Here is a 20,334-nt window from a genome sequence, read left to right as displayed (position 1 = left end):
GCAGTCTCTTAGCAAGATCATTGAATGCTTGGTAGGTGAGGTTTATTACAGCAGAATCTAACTCTGCTTTCTTTTGCTTGAAACAGTGGAGCTGAACGAAGTGGGGTTCAAGTTTGTTAGGAAGTGCATCAATGTCATTGAGACCAAAGGTAAGATATGAACCATAGCCTTAGCAGTGTTTGAATCTGGTCATTCTTTTTTTTAAACATGGTTTTATTATTTATTTATTTAATTTTTATTGACGTACAGTTGATGTACAATATTATATGTTACAGGTATACAACATAGTGATTCACAATTTTTAAAGGTTATACTCCATTTATAGTTATTATAAAATATTGGCTATATTCCCTGTGTTGTACAATATATTCCTGTAGCTTATTTATTTTATACATAATAGTTTGTACCTCTTAATTCCCACCTCTATTTTACCCCTCCCCTCCCCCCAACCCCACTGGTAACCACTAGTTTGTTCTCTATATCTGTGAGTCTGTTTCTTTTTTGTTATGTTCACCAGTTTTATTTTATCTTTTAGATTCTACCTGTAAATGATATCATACAGTATTTGTCTTTGTCTGATTTATTTCACTTAGCATAATACCCTCCAGGTCCATCCACGTTGCTGCAAATGGCAAAATCTGGTCATTCTGAATTTTTCCTGGGCAATTTCTCTAAAGGAACAATGATATCATCTATTAGTCAGGACCCGTTTTAGGAAAGGAGACTGTTTATAAACCTTGAGTACTAGACACAATTTTTAAAATTTCCGCAAATTGCAAATCAGTGGTATTTAACCATGTTTGGATAATTTGTGGTTTCCTGCTTTTAAAGATAAAGAGCTTCAAATGGCTTATAAAATATTCTCAAATACTATCTGGCACTCTTCAAGTAGTGTTATGATAGTTCCATCCTAAATAAACAAGAGTTCAGTTTCTGCCACAATACATATTGATTTGAAAATTTTGGTGGGCAAAGTTAAATTCAGGCAAATGTGGCATCAGCATTTTTCCAGGTTGACGATACTTTCTTGTTTCTCTCTGAGAATATTTTGAATGTAGGCAAGTGTAGTGTATGAGCCAGGCCTCTTTTTTTTTTTTTTTTTTTTTAAGTTGCTTCAATCTTTCTCCATGCAAAAAATGGCTGTTTGCTTCACATCTGCCACACTGTAGGCCTCTCTTACTTTATACCACTGCTCAGGGGCAATTTGAAGGTTCATATTTCCTCCTTTTTCAACTAAACCCTAGTTCCTTGACAAGATGGTAACACCATTCTCAGCCATCCGCTGCTACTCAATTGAGCATTTTCTTCTATTTACTATAGAGTGTGTTCTTTTCTGTTCAGGTTAATGAGGGCTTGGTACAATCCAAATGAAAGTATGAAAAGAATAATTTACAGAGATGTTTCAGGACTGTTCCCCTATTGCAGGGGAGGGCTGGAGAGATTGGAGAGAGTAGGGAGACCCTTTCCTGTTTGAACTGACTCCATTGTGTAAGTACCTACTTTCTCTACCCTGAGGGAGATGAAAGCTCTAGCTATATAAATAAAACTGACTTGGTTTTCTTTCCCTAGGGATCAAGACAGAGGGATTGTACCGTACCGTGGGCAGCAATATTCAGGTTCAGAAGTTGCTGAATGCCTTTTTTGGTAACAATTTTTATTTCATAATTCTTTTTGGGAGTTGTCTGTGTATTAGGAAGAAATGTGGCTATAAGAGAAAGGAGACATTGCTAAAGAAGGTTGTAGAATATATTTTAAAAAATATTTTCAAACATAAAATGTACACTTATTTGCCTATCCTGAGTCAGAGACCATCTTGCCTTGAAACATCTTATTCATTCCTCAAACCCTTTGCAATCTGGATTCTACCCCAACCTCTCCATTGGAACTACTCTGGCCAGGCTTAGAAGGCACCTTCTTGTGAAATCCAGTGGACTCTTTTCAGTCTCTATCTTGCTTGATATCCTTGTTGACCACTCTCTCTTTTTTGAAACTTTCTCCCTACATGACTTCTGTGACTCAATGGTCTCTTGATTCTTCTAACATCTTGTATTATTCCTTTCAAGTGACTCTTGTCAGGTCCTTTTTCTTTTTCTTACCTTTTAAATCTTGTCTGGGTATTTCCCAGCATGCTATCTTTGCCCCCCTTCATTTCTTCTTCTACATGTTTTCTTAATGATTGATTTTTATCCTGGCTATGGATCATATTTTTCTTTTATACATATGTCTAGTCATTTTTGTTGGATACTGGACATCATGACTTGAGTGTTTCAATTTCGTTGACTTCTTTTTAAGAGTGTTGAATTTTGTATTGCAGGCAGTTATTTGTGGAGCAGCTTGATCCATTTTGAGGATTATTTTTAAGCTTGTTAGGATAGATATAAAGTATCCTTTCCTGGCTAGTTTAGCCTTATATCTAAGGTCTGACTTCTTTTGTCTCTTCATTCTTAGTTATTGGAACTTAAACATTTGCCAGCTTTGGGTGAGTTCTGGGTATTCTTCAGCTTAAAGCTTCTTGGTATTTCTTTGCCTAGACTCATGGATTTTCATCCTAGGCACTAGGATTTATATTCAATAACAGACTCAAGGGGACCCATAGCTAGGGGTTTTTCAGTTCTTTTTTTACATAGCTCCCTCTTCTCTGGTACTCTGCTCTGCAAATTCTAGTTTCCTCAGCCTCTCTGAACTTTGAACCTCTCTGAACTCTGAACTTTGATCTTTGTCTCTTCAACTGAGCAAGACTTGCATGCTCAGCTTGGGCTCTCACTCCCCATGCTACCATCCAGAAAGTGTTTTCAGGTAGCAAGCTATGGCGATGGTAGGGCTTATTCTTGTTTTTTCCCCTCTTTCAGAGTCATAGTCTTATACTGTATGTTATTCAATGACTACAAACAGCTATTTCATATATTTTGTCCTGTGTTCTAATTGTTACAACAGGAGGGAAGTCTGGTCCCAGTTACTCCAACATGGCCAGGAGTGGAAGTTCCTCTTTGTGGTTTTTACTAGCACCTCTTTGCTTTCAGCACTCAAAAATCATTAGTCCAGACATCATCTCATGAGTTCTAAACTCATGGATTCAGTTTCCCACTGGACCTGTGCTTCTCAACGTACTTAGGTCATGGCACACATTGGAATGATTATATCTGTGTAGCACACTCTGATAAGTGGACAAAACTGATCATGGCTGAGGCAGTAAGCTCCAAAGGCTGAGGAAGTCAGTATTGGAATTTTTGCGCAAGATCTCTGTACATAGATGTTCCACAGGTACCTATGTTTTACATGTCCAAAACTAAACTCATTGTTTATCTCTTCCTGAAAACCTGTTCTTCTTCCTTTTGTGAATGGTGGTGAACTATCTGGTAAGCTCAGTTCTCATAAAGTGTCAGAGAACGAATTGAGTGTGGAAAGCTGCAGTTTGGATAAAGCATATATTTTTGGTCTTTTCTGTAATGCATAGCTTACCTTCCACAAACCTGCAGACCTGACATCCTAATCTATTAACACTTGAGGGTGCTGCAGCATCCAGTAAGAACAGTTATGGAGATTTTGCATTGTGGATTACATCATTGGTACCTCAATATCTGTTTCTATTTATCATTTTACACTGTTGACTTTTAAAAATTTAAGCTGCGTTATTCCTGGCCAATTTACATTGCATTTTATAAGCTAAAGGACACTTTTCATATATAAAACAGTTGACAGCATGGCCCAGGATATTTAGTCTCTGAAAAATTATTGAACTATTTAGAATTCTGTTTCCAGTATCATTACATTCTTCTACCTGATGTATAATAAGCTAAAAGAACCGCCATGGTGGGCATCCTACTGATTCTGTTACAGGCTTCAATAGGACTGAAATGGTTCATTCAAATCACACATGACAGTACAATTCAGTTAAAGTATCATGGAAAGTGGCTGGGCTGGTGTAGTGCATGTGTTCAACATCAACCTCCAAATATCAGTACTCATAAGAATATCTGAAAAATAGACAATAGTCTATTATATTCAGAATATTTATATTCTGAATAAAAATATTTATAAGTATTTTATAAAACAGTGTTAATTTACTTATGTATGCATAAAACTGGTAAACCCTGATCCCTGCCCCAGATCTAAGAAATTCTAGATCTGGTGATGATCCTCATTCATTTATTTATTCATTTAGCAAATATTTGAGTATCTACAAAGGGCCAGGCATTACACTCAGGGCTATAGCTTAAACACTGAACACACCACTTGTATTTCCTATCTTTGTGGGACTTACATTCTATGGAGAAGACTGTCTGTCAGCTAGCGTATAATCTATAAATATGTAAAGAGACCTCCCTTCTAAGCTTCTTTCGTGTTATGTCTTCTGGAGATTCTCACTGGGATACTCAAAATTGCCCTGCTTCTTTTGACCTATCCTGATCTTTTCCCATACCACTACGAATTGGCTGCCTTGGCTTCATGTAGGCTCACCATGATTTATCCAGGAGAAAGAGCATTCATTTCCTTTTGCCAGCATGATATCTTTTCCTTACTTCTTTCCTTAGGTCTCATGCTCTTTGCTAGTCAAAAAGACACTTCCAGCCACTTTTTTAACCCAAACAATCTGCAGACTGCAGACTACTTTCTCTATGGCATCTTCTATAACACTTAACTGTGGGCTTTCTTCTGTTGTTTACTAGAGCCTTCCATACTTCCCCTACCTGAAAATCTGTCTTTTTGGCAAATATAATATAACACTAAGTTAAAGGGGATATATCCACAATTAATAATTATTTTTCAATCAGTCTGTTGGTTGGTTAGTCACAGTTCTCCCCTACCCTAGATTGTTGCATGATGCCCTATGTTAGTAGATCCTACAAACAGTGAGGAATAGTTTTCACTTGTGCTGGATCCATCAAAAACTACCTTGGTCACAGAGAAACTAATTTGATTACCTCAGAGGCAGTTTGGTACCACATCTAAGAGTTCTGCTTCTTCACCCTTTACCAAGTCATAGGCATTTCATTAATGATAATGCCTACTGTTATCATTGTAATCTTGATAATCATAATTATGCTCATGATAATGCCAATGTACCTAGCACACTGTGGTAACTCAGTAACTGTTCCTTCAATGGAACTCTGAGATCATGTTGTGCTTCAGAGACTAAGTGTTTTACAATGACTGGAGCAGAGGGGTGAGATGGGGCATGGAGGGCAAAGAAACTGGATATATTAACAGAAGTCCTTGATGAAGTTGAACCTGGCTAGGAAACCATACACAGAAAAGCATTGTTCCTACAATACTATTACCATGACAGAGGCCTACTGAACTAAACAGAGGAGAAGTTGGCATGGTGAGTGAAGTAACTAATCACTAAGATGTTATTTAGGTATTTAAATTTCTCCTTTCACATTCATGCTATTAGAAGAAAATACATTTTATTTTCAGAAACCAAGTGGAATATCACCTAATATAATCATATGTAGAGAGTTAAATAGAGTAGAAACGTGCACACATGGATGATAGTAGACATTTTTTATTTCCATACTTAATGCAAAGTATTCAGCACCTGAAAACTTAACTTTAGTATTAAACTCATGTATATTTAGACAAATAGATAATAAGTATATATTAAACAGAAGCAACTTCAAATTATATGAGCTCTTTGGCTGAAGGAGAAAGAAGTCCATTAGAAAATAAAACAAAACCATGTTATACTCCACTTCAGTAGTCCCAGAACTTGAACTCTATGCATTAATCTTTAAAGCAATTCTATATGTTAATAGTTTTTATTATACTCTAGAATAGTGTGGAGCTTTAACTTTCAATACATATCAAAATGCTTTATTCCTAAGTCCAGATCTGTGTGTGTACATATATTTAAAAAATTCATGTAGGTTCTATACATTAATCATGACTATACTTACTAACCTAGATACTTGGATTATTCTCAGATTATGCTTGCTTTGAACCAGTACTGCTGAAGGCCGAAAGAATTTACCATATATATGTAATGTTGTCCTTTAAAAATTATTTCTTATTTTTCTTTAGTTTTGAAGCTGACTTCAAAAACTTTTAGAAATAAAGTTTGTAGACTGAATATTTTTTCTATTGTTTTCTCAAGATCTGAATATCTGAGGTCAAATTCATCTTTAGTTCCCAACGAACATATTGCCCTTTCTTAGCATTTCTGTCAATATGTGAAAGGTGGGATAAGAATTTTTGTTTCAGGGGTATTTTAATGTACAGAAAATAAATTAAGCTGACATATGAATCTGGCAACCCCCTCACCCAACTTGCTCCATGCTGCTGGGTTTCTGATATACGGACAGTCTTTCAGTTATCTCACCATGAGTAAGGAACCAGGGAATTGTTCACGTTAGTGTCCTATTGCTGCTGTAACAAATTGCCACAAACATAGTGGCTTAAAACAGCACAGATTTGTTCTCTTACAGTTTAAGAGGTCAGAGGTCTAAAATCAGTCTTATGGAGCTAAAACAAGATATTGGCAGGGTTGGATTCCTTCTGGAGGCTCTGGAAGATAATCTCTTTCCTTGCCTTTTCCAGATCCTAGAGGATGCCCATTTTCCTTGTCTCCTATGTGCTAAGCACTGTATTAGGTGGTCAGTACACAGCAGAGAACAAGGCAGACAAAAATTCCTTTCCTCGCAGAGCTTAGAGTCTTGCAGCAGCTGTAGTTCATGGACATAGTCATACATTTTCCTCTCAGAGTAACCTCTGGAATATCCCAGATACAGGGTCTTGTTGATCTCTACTGGCAGCACAAGGACATAAAACAGTATAAAAGAGAAATCACAGTATTCCCCTTGGAATAAAATAGCCTGTTTCTTGAACCAAGATCTTTCATATATTTCTATGATGCATGTAAGGAAAATATATTAACTTAGGGATAATGTAAAAGTATTCCTTTTCCTGATGTGGAGTATATACCTCATTTCCTCTGTCTAAACTTCATTTGTTTTCATTTTCTTACAGGTCTTATTGTCTTCTGCCTCCTTCTGTCTTGACTTATCACACTTTTCTCCTTTTCTTTAGACCAGTCTTGCAATTCTCTCCATCTCATTCATTGATTCACCCAGTGTTTATTGAATGCCTACTATGTGATAGACACTGGTGTTTATGGCTAATGTTTATCTCTCTTTATTTGTTCTTTTATCCCATTCTTCACATATCCCTTGCTTTCTATTCATTATTTTAAGCAATGCTTTTATTTTTTTTTGAATTTTTGAATTTTATTTTATTTTTTTATACAGCACATTCTTATTAGTTATCTATTTTATACATATTAGTGTATATATTATCACTCCCAATCTCCCAATTCATCCCACCACCACCCCCCCACCCGCCGCTTTCCCCCTTTGGTGTCCATATGTTTGTTCTCTACATCTGTCTCTCTATTGCTGCCCTGCAGACTGGTTCATCTGTACCATATATCTACGTTCCACATATATGTGTTAATATGTGATATTTGTTTTTCTCTTTCTGACTTACTTCACTCTGTATGACACTCTCTAGATCCATCCACGTCTCTGCAAATGACCCAATCTCATTCCTTTTTAAGGCTGAGTAATATTCCATTGTATATATGGACCACATCTTCTTTATCCATTCGTCTGTTGATGGGCATTTAGGTTGCTTCAATGACCTGGCTATTGTAAATAGTGCTGCAATGAACATTGGGGTGCATGTGTCTTTTTTTTTTTTAACATCTTTACTGGAGTATAATTGCTTTACAATGGTGTGTTAGCTTCTGCTTTATAACAAAGTGAATCAGTTATACATATACATATGTTCCCATATCTCTTCTCTCTTGCATCTCCCTCCCTCCCACCCTCCCTATCCCACCCCTCTAGGTGGTCACAAAGCACAGAGCTGATCTCCCTGTGCTATGCGGTTGCTTCCCACTAGCTATCTATTTTACGTTTGGTAGTGTATATATGTCCATGCCACTCTCTCACTTTGTCACATCTTACCCTTCCCCCTCCCCATATCCCCAAGTCCACTCTCTATTAGGTCTGTGTCTTTATTCCCGTCTTGCCACTAGATTCTTCATGACCTTTTTTTTTTCCCTTAGGTTCCATATATATGTGTTAGCATACTGTATTTGTTTTTCTCTTTCTGACATACTTCACTCTGTATGACAGACTCTAACTCCATCCACCTCACTAAAAATAACTCCGTTTCTTTTTATGGCTGAGTAATATTCCATTGTATATATGTGCCACATCTTCTTTATCCATTCATCCGATGATGGACACTTAGGTTGCTTCCATGTCCTGGCTATTGTAAATAGAGCTGCAATGAACATTGTGGTACATGACTCTTTTTGAAATATGGTTTTCTCAGGGTATATGCCCAGTAGTGGGATTGCTGGGTCGTATGGGAGTTCTATTTTTAGTTTTTTAAGGAACCTCCATACTGTTCTCCATAGTGGCTGTATCAATTTACATTCCCACCAACAGTGCAAGAGGGTTCCCTTTTATCCACACCCTCTCCAGCATTTATTGTTTCTAGATTTTTTGATGATGGCCATTGTGACTGGTGTGAGATGATATCTCATTGTAGTTTTGATTTGCATTTCTCTAATGATTAATGATGTTGAGCATTCTTTCATGTGTTTGTTGGCAATCTGTATATCTTCTTTGGAGAAATGTCTATTTAGGTCTTCTGCCCATTTTTGGATTGGGTTGTTTGTTTTTTTGTTATTGAGCTGCATGAGCTGCTTGTAAATCTTGGAGATTAATCCTTTGTCAGTAGCTTCATTTGCAAATATTTTCTCCCATTCTGAGGATTGTCGTTTGGTCTTGTTTATGGTTTCCTTTGCTGTGCAAAAGCTTTTAAGTTTCATTAGGTCCCATTTGTTTATTTGTGTTTTTATTTCCATTTCTCTAGGAGGTGGGTCAAAAAGGATCTTGCTGTGATTTATGTCATAGAGTGTTCTGCCTATGTTTTCCTCTGAGAGTTTGATAGTGTCTGGCCTTACATTTAGGTCTTTAATCCATTTTGAGTTTATTTTTGTGTATGGTGTTAGGAAGTGTTCTAATTTCATTCTTTTCCATGTAGCTGTCCAGTTTTCCCAGCGCCACTTATTGAAGAGACTGTCTTTTCTCCACTGTATATGCTTGCCTCCTTTATCAAAGATAAGGTGACCATATGTGCATGGGTTTATCTCTGGGCTCTCTATCCTGTTCCATTGATCTATGTTTCTGTTTTTGTGCCAGTACCATACTGTCTTGATTACTGTAGCTTTGTAGTATTGTCTGAAGTCAGGGAGCCTGATTCCTCCATCTCCATTTTTCGTTCTCAAGATTGCTTTGGCTATTCGGGGTCTTTTGTGTTTCCATACAAATTGTGAAATTTTTTGTTCTAGTTCTGTGAAAAATGCCAGTGGTAGTTTGATAGGGATTGCATTGAATCTGTAGATTGCTTTGGGTAGTAGAGTCATTTTCACAATGTTGATTCTTCCAATCCAAGAACATGGTATATGTCTCCATCTATTTGTATCATCTTTAATTTCTTTCATCAGTGTCTTATAATTTTCTGCATACAGGTCTTTTGTCTCCTTAGGTAGGTTTATTCCTAGATATTTTATTCTATGTGTTGCAATGGTAAATAGGAGTGTTTTCTTTTTTTTTTTAATATATATTTTAATGAGATTCTTGTCTGCTTACATTCTTTTTATGTATGTATGTATGTATGTATGGCTGTGTTGGGTCTTCGTTTCTGTGCAAGCGCTTTCTCTAGTTGTGGCAAGCAGGGGCCACTCTTCATCGCGGTGCACGGGCCTCTCACTATCGCGGCCTCTCATTGTGGAGCACAGGCTCCAGACGCGCAGGCTCAGTAATTGTGGCTCACGGGCCGAGTTGCTCCGCGGCATGTGGGATCTTCCCAGACCAGGGCTCGAACCCGCGTCCCCTGCATTGGCAGGCAGATTCTCAACCACTGTGCCACCAGGGAAGCCCCAGGAGTGTTTTCTTAGTTTCACTTTCAGATTTTTCATCATTAGTTTATAGGAATGCCAGAGATTTCTGTGCATTAATTTTGTATCCTGCTACTTTACCAAATTCATTGATTAGCTCTAGTAGTTTTATGGTAGCATATTTAGGATTCTCTATGTATAGTATCATGTCATCTGCAAACAGTGACAGCTTTACTTCTTCTTTTCCGATTTGGATTCCTTTTATTGATTTTTCTTCTCTGATTGCTGTGGCTAAAACTTCCAAAACTATGTTGAATAATAGTGGTGAGAGTGGGCAACCTTGTCTTGTTCCTGATCTTAGTGGAAATGGTTTCAGTTTTTCACCATTGAGGAAGATGTTGGCTGTGGGTTTGTCATATATGGCCTTTATTATGTTGAGGAAAGTTCCCTCTATGCCTACTTTCTGTAGGGCTTTTATCATAAATGGGTGTTAAATTTTGTCGAAAGCTTTCTCTGCATCTATTGAGATGATCATATGGTTTTTCTCCTTCAATTTGTTAATATGGTGTATCACGTTGATTGATTTGCGTATATTGAAGAATCCTTGCATTTCTGGAATAAACCCCACTTGATCATGGTGTCTGATCCTTTTAATGTGCTGTTGGATTCTGTTTGCTAGTATTTTGGTGAGGATTTTTGCATCTATGTTCATCACTGATATTGGCCTGTAGTTTTCTTTCTTTGTGACATCTTTGTCTGGTTATGGTATCACGGTGATGGTGGCCTCGTAGAATGAGTTGAGGAGTGTTCCTCCCTCTGCAATATTTTGGAAGAGTTTGAGAAGGATAGGTATTAGCTCTTCTCTAAATGTTTGATAGAATTCGCCTGTGAAGCCATCTGGTCCTGGGCTTTTGTTTGTTGGAAGATTTTCTAATCACAGTTTCAACTTCAGTGCTTGTGATTGGTCTGTTCATATTTTCTATTTTTGCTGGTTCAGTCTCGGCAGGTTGTGCATTTCTAAGAATTTGTCCATTTCTTCCAGGTTGTCCATTTTATTGGCATAGAGTTGCTTGTAGTAATCTCTCATGATCGTTTGTATTTCTGCAGTGTCAGTTGTTACTTCTCCTTTTTCATTTCTAATTCTATTGATTTGAGTCTTCTCCCTTTTTTTCCTGATGAGTCTGGCTAATGGTTTATCAATTTTGTTTATCTTTTCAAAGAACCAGCTTTTAGTTTTATTGATCTTTGCTATTGTTTCCTTCATTTCTTTTTCATTTATTTCTGATCTGATCTTTATGATTTCCTTCCTTCTGCTAACTTTGGGGTTCTTTTGTTCTTCTTTCTCTAATTGCTTTAGGTGCAAGGTTAGGTTGTTTATTCGAGGTGTTTCCTGTTTCTTGAGGTAGGCTTGTATTGCTATAAACTTCCCTCTTAAAACTGCTTTTGCTGCATCCCATAGGTTTTGGGTCGTCGTGTCTCCATTGTCATTTGTTTCTAGGTATTTTTTGATTTCCCCTTTGATTTCTCCAGTGGTCACTTCGTTATTAAGTAGTGTATTGTGTAGCTTCCATGTGTTTGCTTTTTTTCCAGATCTTTTCCTGTAATTGATATCTAGTCTCATAGCGTTGTGGTCAGAAAAGATACTTGATACGATTTCAATTTTCTTAAATTTACCAAGGCTTGATTTGTGACCCAAGATATGATCTATCCTGGAGAATGTTCCATGAGCACTTGAGAAAAATGTGTATTCTGTTGTTTTTGGGTGGAATGTCCTATAAATATCAATTAAGTCCATCCTGTTTAATGTATCATTTAAAGCTTGTGTTTCCTTATTTATTTTCATTTTGGATGATATGTCCATTGGTGAAAGTGGGGTGTTAAAGTCCCCTACTATGATTGTGTTACTGTCAATTTCTCCTTTTATGGCTGTTAGTATTTGCCTTATGTATTGAGGTGCTCCTATGTTGGGTGCATAAATATTTACAATTGTTATATCTTCTTCTTGAATCGATCCCTTGGTCATTATATAGTGTCCTTCTTTGTCTCTTGTAATTGTCTGTATTTTAAAGTCTATTTTGTCTGGTATGAGAATTGCTACTCCAGCTTTCTTTTGATTTCCATTTGCATGGACTATCTTTTTCCACCCCCTCACTTTCAGTCTCTATGTGTCCCTAGGTCTGAAGTGGGTCTCTTGTAGACAACATATATATGGGTCTTGTTTTTGTATCCATTCAGCCAGTCTATGTGTTTTGGGTGGAGCATTTAATCCATTTACATTTTAGGTAATTATCGATATGAATGTTCCTATTACCATTTTCTTAAATGTTTTGGGTTTGTTATTGTAGTTCTTTTCCTTCTCTTGTGTTTCTTGCTTAAAGAAGTTCCTTTAGCATTTGTTGTAAAGCTGGTTTGGTGGTGCTGAACTCTCTCAGCTTTTGCATCTCTGTAAAGGTTTTAATTTCTCCATCAAATCTGAATGAGATCCTTGCTGGGTAGAGTAATCTTGGTTGTAGGTTTTTCTCCTTTAATCACTTTAAATATTTCTTGCCACTCCCTTCTGGCTTGCAGAGTTTCTGCTGAAAGATCAGCTGTTAACCTTATGGGGATGCCCTTGTGTGTTATTTGTTGTTTTTCCCTTGCTGCTTTTAATATGTTTTCTTTGTATTTAATTTTTGATAGTTTGATTAATATGTGTCTTGGCATGTTTCTCCTTGGATTTATCGTGTATGGGACTCTCTGTGCTTCCAGGACTTGATTAACTATTTCCTTTCCCATATTAGGGAAGTTTTCATCTATAATCTCTTCAAATATTTTCTCAGTCCTTTTCTTTTTGTCTTCTTCTTCTGGGACCCCTATAATTTGAATGTTGGTGCGTTTAATGTTGTCCCAGATGTCTCTGAGACCGTCCTCAGTTCTTTTCATTCTTTTTTCTTTATTCTGCTCTGCAGTAGTTATTTGCACTATTTTATCTTCCAGGTCACTTCTCCGTTCTTCTGCTTCAGTTATTCTGCTATTGATCCCTTCTAGAGTATTTTTAATTTCATTTATTGTGTTTTTCATCGTTGCTTGGTTCCTCTTTAGTTCCTCTAGGTCCTTGTTAAATGTTTCTTGCATTTTGTCTATTCTATTTCCAAGATTTTGTATCATCTTTACTATCATTATTCTGAATTCTTTTTCAGGTAGACTGCCTATTTCCTCTTCATTTGTTAGGTCTGGTGCGTTTTTACCTTGATCCTTCATCTGCTGTGTGTTTTCTGTCTTCGCATGTTGCGTATCTTACTGTGTTTGGGGTTTCCTTTTCGCATACTGCAGGTTCGTAGTTCCTGTTGTTTTTGGTATCTGTCCCCAGTGGCTAAGGTTGGTTCAGTGGGTTGTGTAGGCTTCCTGGTTGTGGGGACTAGTGCCTGTGTTCTGGTGGATGAGGCTGGATCTTGTCTTTCTGGTGGGCAAGTCCACGTGTGGTGGTGTGTTTTGGGGTGTCTGTTGCCTTATTATTATTTCAGGCAGCCTCTCTGCTAATGGATGGGGCTGTGTTCCTGTCTTGCTAGTTGTTTGGCATAGGGTGTCCAGCACTATAGCTTGCTGGTCGTTGAGTGAAGCTGGGTCTTGGTGTTGAGATGGAGATCTCTGGGAGATTTTCATCGTTTGGTATTACATGGAGCTGGGAGGTCTCTTGTGGACCAGTGTCCTGAAGGTGGCTCTCCCACCTCAGAGGCACAGCCTTGATGCCTGGATGGAGCACAAAGAGCCTTTCATTCACACAGCTCAGAATAAAAGGCAGAAAAAATAGAAAGAAAAAATGAAAGAGGATAAAATAAAATAAAGTAAGATAAAATAAAATAGTTATTAAAATAAAAAATAATTATTAAGAAAAAAGAGGGAAAAAAATTTTTTTTAAGTAAAAAAAACAAAAAAACGGACGGACAGAACCCTAGGGCAAATGGTGAAAGCAAAGCTATACAGGCAAAATCTCCCACAGAAGCATACAGATCCACATTCAGAAAAAGAGGAAAAGGGGGAAAAATAATATATCTTGCTCCCAAAGTCCACCTCCTCAATTTGGGATGATTTGTTGTCTATTCAGGTGTTCCACAGATGCAGGTACATCAAGTTGTTTGTGGAGCTTTACTCCGCTGCTTCTGAGGCTGCTGGGAGAAATTTCCCTTTCTCTTCTTTGTTCACACAGCTCCCGGGTATCAGCATTGGATTTGGACCCGCCTCTGCGTGTAGGTCGCCTGAGGGCGTCTGTTCTTCGCTCAGACAGGACGGGGTTAAAGGAGCAGCTGCTTCGGGGGCTCTGGCTCACTTAGGCCGGGGGGAGGGAAGGGTACGGATGCAGGGTGAGCCTGCAGCGGTAGAGGCCAGTGTGACGTTGCAGCAGCCAGAGGAGCGCTGTGCGTTCTCCTGGGGGAAGTTGTCCCTGGATCACGGGACCATGGCCGTGGCGGGCTGCACAGGCTCCTGGGAGGGGTGGTGTGGAGAGTGACCTGTGCTTGCACACAGGCTTCTTGGTGGCTGCAGCAGCGGACTTAGCGTTTCATGCCCTTCTCTGTGGTCCGCGCTGATAGCCGCGGCTCGCGCCCGTCTCTGGAGCTCGTTTAGGCGGCACTCTGAATCCCCTCTCCTCGCACACCAAGAAACAAAGAGGCAAGAAAAAGTCTCTTGCCTGTTCGGCAGCTCGAGACCTTTTCCCGGACTCCCTCCCGGCTTGCTGTGGTGCACTAACCCCTTCAGTCTGTGTTCACGCCGCCAACCCCTGTCTTCTCCCTGCCATCCGATCGAAGCCTGAGCCTCAGCTCCCAGCCCCCGCCTGCCCCGGAGGTGGAGCAGACAAACCTCTTGGGCTGGTGAGTGCTGGTCGGCACCGCTCCTCTGTGCGGGAATCTCTCCGCTTTGCCCTCCGCACCCCTGTTGCTGCGCGCTCCTTTGTGGCTCCGAAGTTTCCCCCCTCTGCCACCTGCAGTCTCCGCCCACGAAGGGGCTTCCTAGTGTGTGGAAACCTGTCCTCCTTCACAGCTCCCTCCCACTGGTGCAGGTCCCGTCCCTATTCTTTTGTCTCTGTTGTTTCTTTTTTCTTTTGTCCTACTCAGGTACGTGGGGAGTTTCTTGCCTTTTGGGATGTCTGAGGTCTTCTGCTAGCGTTCAGTGGGTGTTCTATAAGAGCAGTTCCACGTGTAGATGTATTTCTGATGTATCTGTGGGGAGGAAGGTGATCTCCACATCTTACTCTTCCGCCATCTTCTCCTCTCTCATCGCATGTGTCTTTTTGAATTATGGTTTTCTCTAGGTATATGCCCAGTAGTGGGATTACTGGGTCATATGGTAATTCTATTTTTAGTTTTTTAAGGAAGCTCCATACTGTTCTCCATAGTGACTGTATCAATTTACATTCCCACCAACAGTGCAAGAGGGTTCACTTTTCTCCCTTACTTTCTATTCTAATGTACTATGACTATTGATTCGCTTCCATAAAATCTCTCCCATTAGCTCATATTGGAAACGCTTCCAGATACAAGTAGCAAAATAATCAGAAATGAAAGATTAGTCTTCCCTAGATCAAACCTAGCTATCATCTGGAAAAATTGCATTTACTGAATGCTCAGGTAGGCAGTACATGCTCTAGCATTTTTCTATCTATGTTTCTTCACCAGATGCCTGAATCTCTAGGAATGTAGTATGCAGCACAGTGGCTGACACAGGAAATATTTGTGGAATGAATGAGTGCTGTAGTGAATTAACTAATGATATCCCCAAACTAATGACATAATATAGACCACAGCAAAATCCAGCTATAATTCCATATTTGTATATTCCCCATGTATCCCTAATAATGGTACAAGAAATTAATTGCCAGTTACATTGAGCAAAGTTCCACATACTTTTTCAATTAAAAACAAGGCAAAAATTAGAAACCAACACATTTGTAGAATAAGAATCCTCAGCGAGTCCCACTATCATGTGAATACATGTTCTAAATTGATTTCATGAGTTGATCAGTCTATACTTGCACTCACAATTTTGCATTCCATGGTGGGTATATCTACTGTTAAAAGATAAACTGAGTCATATTAAAGTTTATAAAAGTTTATTTGAGCAAAAATTGATTTGAATCAGGCAGCAGCCATCTAGCAGATAGAAAGGAGCTCCAAGGAGCTGTACAAAATGAAGACTTTTATAGGGAATGGGGAGCAGGAATAAGGAAATACTACTGGTAAAAAAGTGGGTTCGTTATTGCAAGGTTACTTTCCTTTAGGGGATAACAGCGATCTATCAGGTAGATTACTTAACTAGTGTTGATCATGTGATTCCTGATTGACCAGATTAAGATTGCATTTCTGGGAGAGCAGAAATTGTAATTATGTCTTATTTTGATGACATGAGGCTTAGCATAAAAGACTCCATTTTGGGCCTGTTGTTTTTTAATAGTACAAGATCCTGTAAAATATTGAGAACAGAACAAATAAGTCATGAACGAAAGCATAAAACCCATCAATAATGGACAAATTTAGCAATAAGGATTTTTTTATACCTCAGAAGTAAAGTAAAACAATAAATGTTTCACTCTTTTATACTAATTCCCTATGTTGAACACATTTTTTGTACCTATCGCCTATCATGTTCTATTGAAATTATTTCTTCATGCATGTCTCTCCCATGATAATTCCTTTTTCTCAGAAACAGGAACCATTCCATATATGGCTTTACTTCATACTATTGCACAAAGTTCCTACCTTATATAGTTTCACAAATTATAGCTGCTATGAATCTCTACAAAGAGCGTTAGTACCATTAAGTTATTTGAACTGACATGTAATTAATATTTGGGCATAACAGATAGTAATTACCAAGTCATTATTTTTTTTTTTTCGTATGGAGGCCAGAATTCTCAAAGATGCCTAAATCCCAATCTGAGGCAATTCTTCATTTAAACCATGTAGATGATAATGGGCAAAGGGGAACTGCAGCTCCTTTTCTCTATTTGAGGGCATCTTTTATTTGTTCTTCCTATTGCCCTCATCATTCCCTCATCGCTGTTCCTTTGCTGGCCAGATAATCACATCCAGCTTTCCTGTAGGCTCTTCTTACCTGGGTAGTTAGTTCAGTTTTGATTTTTCTCCCCATCCCATTCATGTTTTTTTCTTTTTTCTTTTTTTTAAGCATCTTTATTGGAGTATAAATGCTTTACAATGTTGTGTTATTTTCTGCTGTATAACAAAGTGAATCAGCTATATGTATACATGTATCAACATATCCCCTCCCTCTTGTGTCCCCCTCCCAAACTCCCTATCCCACGCCTCTAGGTGGTCACAAAGCACCAAGCTGATCTCCCTGTGCTATGTAGCTGCTTCCCACTAGATATCTGTTTTACACGTGGTAGTGTATATATGTCAGTGCTACTCTCTCACTTCTTCCCAGCACACCCTTCCCTCTCCCCATCTCCTCAAGTCCATTCTATATGTCGGTGTCTTTATTCCTGTCCTGCCCCTAGGTTCATCAGAACCATTTTATTTTTTTTGATTCCATATATACGTGTTAGCATACGGTATTTGTTCTTCTCTTTCTGACTTACTTCACTCTGTATGACAGACTCCAAGTCCACCCACCTTACTACAAATAGCTCAGTTTTGTTTCTTTTTATGGCTTAGTAATATTCCATTGCATATGTGTGCCACATCTTCTTTATCCATTCATCTGTCGATGGACACTTAGGTTGCTTCCATGTCCTGGCTATTTTAAATAGTGCTGCAATGAACATTGTGGTACATGTCTCTTTTGCAATTGTGGTTTTCTCAAAGTATATGCCCAGTAGTGGGATTGTTTGGTCATATGGTAGTTCTATTTTTAGTTTTTTAAGGCACCTCCATACAGTTCTCCATAGTGGCTCTATCAATTTACATTCCCACCAGCAGTGCAAGAGGGTTCCCTTTTCTCCACACCCTCTCCTGCATTTACTGTTTGTAGATTTTTTGATGATGGCCATTCTGACTGGTGTGAGGTGATACCTCATTGTAGTTTTGATTTTCATTTCTCAAATAATTAGTGATGTTGAGCATCCTTTCATGTGTTTGTTGGCAATTTGTATATCTTCTCTGGACAAATGTCTATTTAGGTCTTCTGCCCATTTTTGGATAAGGTTGTTTGCTTTTTTGATATTGAGCTGCTTGTATATTTTGGAGATTAATCCTTTGTCAGTTGCTTTGTTTGCAAATATTTTCTCCCATTCTGAGGGTTGTCTTTTCATCTTGTTTATGGTTTCCACTGCTGTACAAAAGTATTTAAGTTTCATTAGGTCCCATTTATTGATTTTTGGTTTTATTTCCATTTCTCTAGGATGTGGGTCAAAAAGGACCTTGCTGTGATTTATGTCATAGAGTGTTCTGCCTATGTTTTCCTCTAAGAGTTTGATAGTGTCTGGCCTTACATTTAGGTCTTTAATCCATTTTGAGTTTATTGCTGTGTATGATGTTAGCAAGTGTTATAATTTCATTTTTTTACATGTAGCTGTCCAGTTTTCCCAGCACCACTTATTGAAGAGGCTGTCTTTTCTCCATTGTGTATTCTTGCCTCCGTTGTCAAAGATAAGGTGACCATATGTGCGTGGGTTTATCTCTGGGCTTTCTATCCTGTTCCATTGATCTATATTTCTGTTTTTCTGCCAGTACCATAGTGTCTTGATTACTGTAGCTTTGTAGTATACTCTGAAGTCAGGGAGCCTGATTCCCCCAGCTCCGTTTTTGTTTTTCAAGATTGCTTTGGCTATTCGGGGTCTTTTTTGTTTCCATACAAATTGTGGAATTTATTGTTTCTACTTCTGTGATAAATGCCATTGGTAGTTTGATATGGATTGCATTGAATCTGTAGATTGCTTTGGGTAGTATAGTCATTTTCACAATGTTGATCTTCCAATCCAAGATCATGGTATATCTCTCCATCTGTTTGTGTCATCTTTAATTTTTTTCATGAGTGTCTTATAGTTTTCTGCATACAGGTCTTTTGTCTCCTTAGGTAGATTTATTCCTAGGTATTTTATTCTTTTTGTTGCAGTGGAAATGGGAGTATTTCCTTAATTTCTCTTTCAGATTTTTCGTCATTAGTGTATAGGAATACAAGAGATTTCTGTGCGTTAATTTTGTATCCTGCTACTTTATCAAATTCATTGATGAGCTCTAGTAGTTTTCTGGTAGCATCTTTAGGATTCTCTATGTATAGTATCATGTCATCTGCAGACAGTGATAATTTTACTTCTTCTTTTACGATTTGGATTCCTTTTATTTCTTTTTCATCTCTGATTGCCATGGCTAAAACTTCCAAAACTATGTTGAATAATAGTGGTGAGAGTGGGCAACCTTGTCTTGTTCCTGATCTTAGAGGAAATGGTTTCAGTTTTTCACCATTGAGAACGATGTTGGCTGTGGGTTTGTCATATATGGTCTTTATTATGTTTAGGTAAGTTCCCTCTGTGCCTACTTTCTGGAGGGTTTTTATCATAAATTCATGTTGAATTTTGTCAAAAAGGTTTTCTGCATCTATTGAGATGATCATATGGTTTTTATTCTTCAATTTGTTAATATGGTGTATCACATTGTTTGATTTGTGTATATTGAAGAATCCTTGCATTCCTGGGATAAACCCCAGTTGATCATGGTGTATGATCCTTTTAATGTGCTGTTGGATTCTGTTTGCTAGTATTTTGTTGAGGATTTTTGCATCTATGTTCATCGGTGATATTGGCCCGTAGTTTCCTTTCTTTGTGACATCTTTGTCTGGTTTTGGTATCAGCGTGATGGTGGCCTTGTAGAATGAGTTTGGGAGTGTTCCTCCCTCTACTATATTTTGGAAGAGTTTGAGAAGGGTAGGTGTTAGCTCTTCTCTAAATGTTTGATAGAATTCACCTGTGAAGCCATCTGGTCCTGGGCTTTTGTTTGTTGGAAGATTTTTCATCACAGTTTCAATTTCAATGCTTGTGATTGGTCTGTTTCTATTTTCTATTTCTTCCTGGTTCAGTTTCGGAGGGTTGTGCTTTTCTAAGAATTTGTCCATTTCTTCCAGGTTGTCCATTTTATTGGCATATAGTTGCTTGTAGTAATCTCTCATGCTCCTTTGTATTTCTGCAGTGTCATTTGTCACTTCTCCTTTTTCATTTCTAATTCTGTTGATTTGAGTCTACTTTTTTTTTTTTCTTGATGTGTCTGGCTAATGGTTTATCAATTTTGTTTATCTTCTTAATGAACCAGCTTTTAGTTTTATTTATCTTTTCTATTGTTTCCTTCATTTCTTTTTCATTTACTTCTGATCTGATCTGTATGATTTCTTTCCTTCTGCTAACTTTTGGGGTTTTTTTTGTTATTATTTCTTTTTATTTATTTATTTTTTTCTTGTTGTTATCTAGATTTTTTTAATAGATCATTATTGGAGTATAATTA

The 20,334-nt window shown here is 38.1% G+C and overlaps 1 protein-coding gene across 5 annotated transcripts in view; it reads left to right on the top strand.

Moving 5' to 3' along the window:
• The window catches only part of OPHN1 (oligophrenin 1), a 601,618-nt gene that overhangs the window by 352,981 nt on the left and 228,303 nt on the right, over positions 1-20,334 (top strand). For all 5 annotated transcript variants that reach the window (XM_061178511.1, XM_061178510.1, XM_061178507.1 and 2 more), the window contains 2 exons: positions 87-149; positions 1,570-1,644. In XM_061178511.1, coding sequence (XP_061034494.1) covers positions 87-149; positions 1,570-1,644 — 138 coding nt within the window. The remainder of the gene's footprint in view (positions 1-86; positions 150-1,569; positions 1,645-20,334) is intronic.

This window comes from Eubalaena glacialis, chromosome X (genome assembly GCF_028564815.1).
Source record: "Eubalaena glacialis isolate mEubGla1 chromosome X, mEubGla1.1.hap2.+ XY, whole genome shotgun sequence".
NCBI classification, from domain to species: Eukaryota; Metazoa; Chordata; class Mammalia; order Artiodactyla; family Balaenidae; genus Eubalaena; species Eubalaena glacialis.
The sequence above is the reverse complement of the archived record's forward strand: the minus strand, read 5'-3'. Positions and strand labels throughout refer to the sequence as shown.